This window comes from Salvia miltiorrhiza, chromosome 7 (assembly GCF_028751815.1).
Source record: "Salvia miltiorrhiza cultivar Shanhuang (shh) chromosome 7, IMPLAD_Smil_shh, whole genome shotgun sequence".
In the NCBI taxonomy this organism is placed as follows: Eukaryota; Viridiplantae; Streptophyta; class Magnoliopsida; order Lamiales; family Lamiaceae; genus Salvia; species Salvia miltiorrhiza.
In genome coordinates, this window is record NC_080393.1 from 1,663,988 (window position 1) to 1,673,668 (window position 9,681).

Below are 9,681 nucleotides of genomic sequence, written 5' to 3' on the forward strand. Positions count from 1 at the left end.
GACTAGCAAAATTCTCTCCCTATATACAGAGGTTACGTTACTAAGAATAATTATTTCTATGAGAAATGAAAATGACGAATAAATTAGTATATAATATTGAATAAATTACTTATAATGCATCAGTAGCTGCAATTCAGTTAATCGATGAAATTTTTGAACCCCTTAGAATTCGAACTCAAATTTCAATGATTATTCATGCATTATCGGCAATTTATTGAACACTATATACTACTACTTCTTATTCATATCAATTCTCATTATCATAATATATGACCATTCTCATTAAAATTAATCATTATATATTATTTAATTTATCCACGAAAATTATAGTTTTAATATTATTTTCGTCCATCCACGTAATTTGTACTATTTCCTTTTCTGAAACTATCGCTTATATTTTAAATTTTATTCACACCCATTACCTATCAAAAAAAAAAAAACAATCATTTAACACATCAATTTGAATAAATTTCTTTCTCCACCTTATAAATAATTGTCGATGATTTATTAAAACTCGTATCCTTCAAATTACACTACAATTTCACGAACAGACCAAGCACTTAATATATAGTGTCGGCAAAATTAACAACACAATATATTAATACTCCATCCGTCCTATTTCACTTGACCTAGTTTCTTCTCGGACCGTCCCACCCGACTTGATCTATTTTTTTTTAAGTAATAAATTTGCACTACAATAAATATGATCTAACATACTTTTACTTTACTTTACATTGCAATCTTATTTTATTTAATATCCTCGTCGAAAAGAAAGAAACTAGGTCAAGTGAGATGAAACGGAAGAAGTAGTAAATTAGTATAGAAAATGCTAAAAGAAAAGAAAGGGGGGCCCACATTGTTTCACATTCCACTGCCCAATGTCCCTTAGAACATGGAGAAAATTATGGCAGCTTTCCCTCCCTCCCTACTATAACTTCTCTCCTCTTCTCCAACTCCTCCTTCTTTCTAAATTCCAACATATTCCATAACAAAACCTCTCTCCCTCTCCTTCTCCCTCAAATCTAAAAAAATTAAAACCCCAAATCAAAAAAACAGAAGAAAAGTGAATTCACAACACAATACTACACACATGATCAAGTGAGAGAGAGAGAGAGAGAGAATGGACATAGAAGTGGTGAAGTGCGAGTGCTGCGGGCTGAAGGAGGAGTGCACAGAAGAGTATATAAAGGAGGTGAAGGGAAAGTTCGAAGGGAAATGGCTGTGCGGATTGTGCTCGGAGGCGGTGAGGGATGAGGTGAGCAGAGGGAAGAAGGAATCCGCCATGGATGAAGCTGTCAGAGCTCACATGACCTTCTGCCGCAAGTACAAATCCAACCCCGCCGTCCGCGTCGCCGACGGCATGCGCCAGATGCTGCGCCGCCGCTCCGCCGCCCTGCCGCCCACCACGTCGCAGGTCGGAGATGACTCCACTTTCGGATATTACTAGGTAGCAGGAGGCGATGATGACTCATTAGATTCTCTCATTTCTTATTTTCGAATTTTAGGAATAATTTTTTTCTTTTTTTTTTCCTTTGATCGCTGCCTTGTTTGTACAGCCGATTCGGTTTTTGGTTTTTATTTTAACTGGTTAATTAGTTTCATTTTTTTTTTTCGTCTATTAATTGTTTTCATCGTATTGGTTTATTAGCTTGATTTTGAGGAGTGAGATTCTGTTTGGAGAGAGGGAAAAAAAGGGGAAGGAGAGAGAGAATCTAATTTTATAGCATTAAATTAATCTTTTCGTTCACGAAGATTGTATGGTAGAATTAAAAGATAAGTATAAAATGTGAAAAAAGGTTCACTAAAATTGAATGAAGAAACGAATACACCAAAATTAACGTGTGGTGAATTAAATAATCATTTTTTTCATTTTTTACGATTTCGTCCCCTAATTTTTTTCTCGACAACGGAATTGTTGAGTTGGAGTTTATGTGAATTAGTTCACCACATAATTTTCATATTGCGATGGTGTTTGCACTTTGCAGCAAAAGTGTTGAATATTGAAAATTAGAGCGCAGATACAGGATACAACATCATTTAGGCTTCACAAAAACGACATTGTCTTTATTAATTCATGTAAACTCCAATTAACCACTTCAGTGATCGAAAAAAAATTGAAGGAATAAAATCATAAAAATTAAAAAAATGGTAATTTAATTTGTCACAGTTCAATAGTCATGTTAAAATTACAATTTCGGATTAGTTCGTGAATTTAATTGTCAGAACTCCAAAAATAAAAGGGTATGCTCTTTATAAATAGAAGAAAATAATACTTCATCCGTCCACGAAATGAGTACCCATATTTCCTTTTTCGTCCGTCCATAAAATGAGTACTCATTTCCATTTTTGGCAAGTTTACCCTACACATCTTTTAATAATACACTCAAAAAGTGAGACCCTTAAACTATTCACATTACACTCCATATATTTTTTAAAACTCGTGCCGTTTACAAATGAGTGTTCATTTGTGGACGAAGGGAGTAATAAATATACCGTTTTTGGGGACGGAGATGAGTGAGTATAAAAAAGGTAATTTAATTAAAAAATACTAACAAAAAATGAGGTAAATGAAATCGAAAAATCAGATACTGAAATGGTCAAAGTTTGCTATGCTTACGTAATAAAATCTGGTTTTGATCTTCTTCATTTCTATTGAATTGGAGAAATGAATAAAAATTGTGTGTGTATATATTTTAAGTTGTTAGTTAAGTGACTTGGTCAAAAAAGGCAATAATTAAATGTCAGCAAACCCAACTAACTCACAGTTTGAGTTGATGATTTTATTGTTTCCGAGAAAGCAACCGTAAACGTAACCAATTCAAGAGAGCTCAACTGTTTTCAGCATGTGAGGATCAATATTTAATTATTTCATGTATAAATAGGTGCTAATATACAATTTTATATACTTAAACATTGTAATTCAATGATATTTCTGTCTATGTATGATTAATTTTTTCCACAAAACTCTTTGTGTGAGTAGTGGCCCCACATGCATACGATTATTTCTTATCTTTTTATGATGTAGAGATCTCATCTATATACAGATAATTTATTTAATTATATAATTATATACGATTATTTCTCATCTTTTTGTGATGTACGTCTCATCTACGTGCAGATAACTTATGTAATAAATAATCAATACTTTTTTTGTAATAAATAAAAAATCAATTGCATCAAGTGCAATTAAATGGTAGCAGTTGGGAGTGCATATGTTATATATTTAGGCCAATCAAATCTTATATTATAATGTGCAGTTTATAAAAGATTGATTTCTTCTAATGATGCACTCTGGAAAGTGGCAGTTGATTAACCATAATTATGGGCCAATTAGTAGGTCTATCTGCTCCACAATAGTGCTGATTACTTAACACTTAATTTCCACTCAAAAACCGTCCTAATTGTATTTGGGGATTTGTTTAATTATCAAAGTTTTAAAATCTACACGGGCACGGAGGCGCCAGACGAGATTGAACTCAAGATCTCTCACAAATGAGTTAGTTTTGCCACTTGAATTATGCTTCATTGACATTTCTTATCTTACTTTTTTTTAATTATTTAATTTCCAAACATGAATATCAAATAAGTGCTAATAATAGTACAATATCATAATAATATAAATAGATATATAGTCATGGTTTTACTACAAACATAAATTTTACATTTTCACTACACATGTTTGGTCTTTTAAAGGCATACATTATCTACAACGTGACAGTCTGCGGCTTCTCGGACCAAACTACTATACTAAAAATCATGGCCACATGTATTATTTACTATGCCTTTATGAAAAAGCTCACAATCCATTCAAAAGTGAATATACCATTTTACACTTTACAAATGAATTATTCATTCATTTCATGTCATGCATGCCACAACTAGTTTGATTCCCCCAAACGTTACATTTTATATATAGCACTTTATTGAGATTAAGACTTAAAATAAGAATAACAAAAATAAACGATGGTGATCAGGTTCAGACGTTGACTATATTTTATATGCGGATTCGTTTCACTCATATCAATCGCGAGAGAAACCGGCCTACTGATTTTATGGCGAGGAGAGGGCATCAGGTTCAGACGTTGACTACTTTCTATTGCTTCTCGGTCCCTCGTCATTTTCTTGCTCTGGTTAGGATGACCAGATTGGTTATCCTAACTTTAGATTTAGTTTTTATGTTGATAGCTTGTTTGATTTGACTTTTTTTCTTTTTTATTTTATTTTCTTTGTCTTCTGGATGTAGTCACTTTTGGGCTATATCCTTGTACGGTTCTGTTATGTCTGCCTTATGTTTTTATTTGTGGTTTTTGTTGGATTCTGTCACTCTTGGGCAACATTATGCCTGGGACACTGGTTGATGATTTAATTACAGGTAGGGGGTCTGCCTAATCCCTCACTCATCGGGTGTTAAAAGAAAAAGGAAAAAGTAAATAAATAAACGATGGTGATTCAAGATGTTACTTTACAACCACAACAATAGGTCAATAGGAATAACTTTTCTATAGGATTTGTTCCCTTTTTTTTTTTCCTTGAATTTTTGCACCACTTATTTTTATTGGTAGATTACCAGCCGCTCGTTTAGGGCTTGTTTGGAGTAAATTTGACGTTTTGTTCACATAATTTGATGCTCTTCACAATATCATGCTTTAAATGTTTCATTTATTTCTGATAAGGAAAGGTGATGTTTATTTTTTTTTCGGGCAGTATTTTGTTGGAGCTTACGATAGTGGAGAAGGCTCTGTTTGGCACAGATTCAATTGATTGAGTGCAGAAATGTACTAAATCAATGTCTAGATTATGATAAATAGTTGAATAATTAAACAAATGATAATTGTTGGGTTAGGCCTTTCTTGCATTTACCAAACAACTTGCTTGAATATACAGCAAGATAAATTCTAATCAGTTGTCACATAAAAAAGTTACTCCGATAAATTCTAAAATAATACTCCAACCGTCCCAATAATAACGTCCCAAATTTTCTTTTTAGACAATCCATTTATAATATTCCAACCCAAAAATAAAAATAATTTTACTTTATATACTATCTCTGTTTCTCTCTTACTTTACATCTTTCTTAATTTTTTACTATTCTATCTCTCTTTTCATTTATTTTATCTACATTTTTTAGTTTACGTGTCCTATTTTTTTGGGATGGGGGAGTACTAGAAAATAAATAAATTTTGCCAAATTATTGTACGTTTCATGCATAAATGGCTGCATTTGATGCACAACATGGTGTGTTTTTTACCACTACATAAGATCCATTTGAGACACTTTTTTTTGATACGATATTTAAGAAGCTACTAGTATTCAGTGTAGTGTATTGATAATAAAGTGAATAAATGATTAGATGTGAGAGAAATTAAAAGAAAAATAGAATAAGTAGGCTAACCCAATTAATTGTAGAATTTAACGGTTAACATTTCCTTATTTTGCCCTAATTTTTTTCATATGAGAAAATGATTCAATATAGTTGGCACAGCTCGAAGAAAAATACGAGTCAAGCTAGTTGGAAATACTGAATTCGTAGCATTTATAATTCATACCATTATATTCCTTCTATGTAACTGCATATTTTTTCAGTAGCTTTTAAAGCTTTATTGTCACCAAATTTATGAAATAGAATATTGTCTTAACATTTAATGTATAGTTTCAAAAATACCAATCTTTTAAATTTCATTGTTTAATTGTTAATTTATTAAAAAATATTATTAGCTCTAAATAAAACATAAATTTGCCAAAAGTTCAATGCCCATCCAACCCGACCGTTGTGTTCAAATTTCAAAAAATGCGACTTCGATAAATTCTCAAGAAAATTCCCAATCAAGATCCTAAATTTACAAACTCAAAATCCTTAAACCACAAAAATGATTGTTCGAGCAACCAAAGATCTCGAAGAAACCATGAAAACAGTGATCTTCACTCCAAATTCCTCGCCAAAATCCACCACCACAGCAATCGGAAACAATCCCTCAGAAACAAGAGAAAATTCCTATTTTCCGGGATGCAAAAAAGACGCGAATTGCAACTGCGAGATTTGCATTGCAAGCTTCAACGCCACTCTTGATTTGATGCCGCAGAGTGCTCAGAGGAGTTCGCTCACGCAGCTCTCCGTTGCAAGGCCCAAAATTCGGAGAAGCCCCGTTCCTTTCGCATCGTCAGCTGATGTCTCGACGGAGATTCCGCCGGCAAGTGCGAATTCTGGGGAGAAGGTGGGAAGGAGAAAAGGGGAATTCAAGTGTGAGGGATTCATTGTGAGGTTACTTTTCTTCTTGATTGTGGTTTACGGCGTGGAGTGTGGGTTTTCATGGATGATTTCAGGGGTTTTGAAGAGTCAATTGTGGCCGGAATTGGTGGAGAATATGGCTGGGAATTCAGGGGTTCATGAGGATCTGAATGGGAGGTTCATGTTCTTGAAGAATGAACTGCAAGGGTTTGTGGGAATTAGGGTTTCAAGCTGCAATTCTGCTAATTCTGTGTGGAAAATCAGTCAGGTTAGTTAGCAGAATTGAATAATTAATCCTTTATCTGCTCCTATTTGCGTATGTTTTTGCCCAATTTTGTGAAATTTGAAGCAAAATAGATTTGTGTATAATTTTGTTATCATGTGCAAGAAATCTCTGTGTCTGATGTGAGGGATTGAATAATATTAGATGAGTTTCTGAGTATTTTTAGTTGGATCACGACATGTATCTTAGGATGGTTTGTTGCTGAATTCGCGGTGCGTGTTGTATGAATCAATGGCAGAGGAGGTAAGCATTTGGGGATGGCCATTGCAGACTGCTGGATTGCTTACTGCAGAATATTCTTCGAGATCATTCAGCATTATAACCGGAAGAGTTACTGAAGTAAGTAGTTCCAAAATCGATCAGTTTGCAAGCTATGCTACCTATGCATTTTCCACGTCGTCTTCTTGTTTGATTGTTTGTGCTTGGTTCATCTAGTTATTTCCATTGAAGTAGTGTAGCTTTCACCAAGTGTGCTAACTGCTAAGCATAGACGAGCTTTGCTGATGTCTTAAAAATGGACTTAACTCGCTGTGGTGTAGAGTTGTTGGAATCGATCAACTATACAGTTTAGTGAGCTTGCGTATTCATAGGCTTTCTAAAGCATTTCTTTTGGTAAAGCTGCATCTAATATAGATTTCCAGTATGTTTATATAGAAATAGGAAGTTCACAAATTTAACTGATAGTGATTGGAGGAAGCTGCAAATTTGTTGAAGGACGGAGTTTCATCATATTCTTGGCCCTATAAGTGACCGATACTCATTTGTAACGACATTTATTGCTTTCTTTCGACCTATCAGAAGGTTTATGCAACTTGGAAGTGTGAAAGGAGAGTTCAAAATCTTAGTTTGCTATGTCTTGCACTCTCATTGACTGTCATTACTTAACAGTTCATTGCAGAATTTTTTTTGTGTAAATAGAAAATTTGTTTCTTTTTCTTGGAAAACTCTGTTACCACTATTAGATTTTAGTTGTCTTCTGCTGGTTGCTAATCTTGAACCAACACAAGATCAATTTATGCGGACATATTTTCAAGAATCGTCATTAATTGTGAATCGTTTTGTTTGCAGTGGTCTGGTGGCAAAGCTGGTTTTTTTGTTCGGACAGCAAATAGTTCGTGGGTGCAAGAAAAGTGGAGCTCGTCTGTCGTACAGTTTGATCCAAACACATGGATTCTGGAGTACAGACAGAGCTTTCTACTGGAAAACGCAAGCCCGGTTTCTGCTACACTGAAGTTCTTGAAGTTGAGGCTGACAAGGGAGTTGGGAAAATTGGGGCAAGAATTCTGGCTGCGATCTGCTAGTTTTGGCCGTCGTTGGGATTTTAGAAGGCGGGCCGGACGAACCACCCCTGCACCTACTTAAGGATGTCTTTAACAGTACAATTCTTCTCATTACTTATGAGAAGCTTTGGATCATTGGATGTTTAGCAATTTCTTCATTGTAGAAGAAATAGGATTTTGTTGCAGGTGTTATTTTCTTCTGTTGTTCTCGTCCTGTCTTTAGATGGTGGTTAGTAATAATTGATGTAGAGATTTATTAAAGGTTGAGATCTGGTGATTTTTATCTTTCGTGAGAAATAAATAACAAATAAATTGATGAAATCCATGAATAAATGTCTTGTAGTGCACAAATAGTTGTATTCAGTTAATGTGGTGAAGTTTTTGCCCTCTTCGAAACCAAGTGAGAATGACTATTCATGTATTTTATTAATTTATTCATTAATTGAATATGTCATGATTAATTCGATTAAACATCGGTCATAGGATTTTAATATCTCACTTTTAGATCTATTCTCATTTCTCACCATATTTATGCATAATGTTGCACATAAATATGCATGGATATTATTAATATATTACCCGGGCAACCTAGCAGCCGCCCACCCAGACTCGGCGCACGCCGGGTGCAGTTCTCGACCCGTTTTTGCGAAGAGGCGACTCGACGTTCACCTATTAGGCGCTCACTGCTTACTGTTTTGATTTTGCATATAGTTAAATACAAATATGTGTGTGAAATTTACCGATACACTTGTATGTTTTGCCTATAATTTTTATTCCTCCGCCATTTTGGTACTAGAAGACTCTGTCTATATCGTTTTTTTTATGTGCCGTATGAACAAAATGTATGGTTTAAATTTGAATATATATACTACTCCTACTTAAATAAAGAGATTCTATAGATGAAGGGGAATTTTACAAAAAGAAAACAACCAAACAAACAACAATTTTAATATACTGAGATATTCGAATATATCTTCTCTCTTCTACTTTTTTTTTATGTGACGATCGACACATGTATATATTCATCGTACATGAACACATATTATATGTGACCTAATCTTCATCAAACTTGAAAAACAAGCCTCTATCCCAAACCACACCTTTAAATGATTCCACATCTTCATTTTTCACCACCCATTAATTTTTTTAATCCCCAAAATATATATATTTATTCTGATATATTCTCTATATATTTCCAGCTTCCACATAGCTCAACTCCTCACAAAAATGGAACTAAATATTAATTCCCACAAAAAGCTCAGAAAATTGCCTCACGTTTTCGGCAAAGTCTTGGAGCTGCCTTTCCGGTCGGACGCCGACGTGGCGGTGGAGGAGGGCCCCGATTTCTTCCGATTCGTCGTGAAGAGCAAGGCCGTCGTTGGCCGTGGCGGCGTGAGGGCTCACGCGGTGGAGATTCATCCCGGTGTGGTGAAGATTGTGGTTAGGAATGATCATCACAAGCTTAGTTGCGGCGTTGAGCTGTTCTTGGACAAGTTGGAGCTTGACACGTGGAGGTTCCGGCTGCCGTCGGCGGCTCTGCCGGAGCTGGCCACGGCGGCGTTCGCCGAGGGGAAGCTCGTCGTGACGGTGCCCAAGGGAGGTGACAAGAGACTCTTGCCTAATGTGTATAAGTCTCCATTTCTTCCACACAACTTCAACGCTCGTAAAATGGGGTTTGCATGAAAATTCTTGTTTTTATTTTAATGTGGATTGCTTTTAAATTTTGAAGAGAGATCTTTATATAAGACTCCAACCACACAAAGGGTTTGTACTTTGTAACTAGTATATATAACCCTATACTATATCCTATTTTATAGGAATTTTGGCATGTAAATAATCCAATTTTTCTCAATTTTTTATTTTGCAATTCAACTTTAAAATATGCTTATAAA

The 9,681-nt window shown here is 34.9% G+C and overlaps 3 protein-coding genes across 3 annotated transcripts; all 3 read left to right on the forward strand.

The window, feature by feature from the left end:
- The first annotated feature begins 873 nt into the window (after positions 1-873).
- LOC130991455 (uncharacterized) lies at positions 874-1,601 on the forward strand. Its single transcript, XM_057915693.1, has one exon. The coding sequence runs from the start codon at positions 1,121-1,123 to the stop codon at positions 1,445-1,447; it is 327 nt and encodes a 108-aa protein (XP_057771676.1). The 5' UTR covers positions 874-1,120; the 3' UTR covers positions 1,448-1,601.
- Positions 1,602-5,742: 4,141 nt separating this feature from the next.
- On the forward strand, positions 5,743-8,110 carry LOC130991456 (uncharacterized). Its single transcript, XM_057915694.1, has 3 exons — positions 5,743-6,494; positions 6,699-6,848; positions 7,578-8,110. The coding sequence occupies exons 1-3, from the start codon at positions 5,868-5,870 to the stop codon at positions 7,869-7,871; spliced, it is 1,071 nt and encodes a 356-aa protein (XP_057771677.1). The 5' UTR covers positions 5,743-5,867; the 3' UTR covers positions 7,872-8,110.
- An 871-nt stretch (positions 8,111-8,981) lies between these two features.
- On the forward strand, positions 8,982-9,681 carry LOC130991457 (uncharacterized). The gene has a single exon (XM_057915695.1). It carries the CDS (start codon positions 9,017-9,019, stop codon positions 9,470-9,472), a length of 456 nt encoding a protein of 151 aa, XP_057771678.1. The 5' UTR covers positions 8,982-9,016; the 3' UTR covers positions 9,473-9,681.

Bases quoted from the DNA above. Each gene is read 5' to 3' on its own strand.
- LOC130991455 (XM_057915693.1), top strand. From the start codon at position 1,121: ATGGACATAGAAGTGGTGAAGTGCGAGTGCTGCGGGCTGAAGGAGGAG.
- LOC130991456 (XM_057915694.1), top strand. From the start codon at position 5,868: ATGATTGTTCGAGCAACCAAAGATCTCGAAGAAACCATGAAAACAGTG. The intron at 6,495-6,698 runs GTTAGTTAGCAG...CATGTATCTTAG, and splicing joins CTGTGTGGAAAATCAGTCAG to GATGGTTTGTTGCTGAATTC. The intron at 6,849-7,577 runs GTAAGTAGTTCC...TTTTGTTTGCAG, and splicing joins TAACCGGAAGAGTTACTGAA to TGGTCTGGTGGCAAAGCTGG.
- LOC130991457 (XM_057915695.1), top strand. From the start codon at position 9,017: ATGGAACTAAATATTAATTCCCACAAAAAGCTCAGAAAATTGCCTCAC.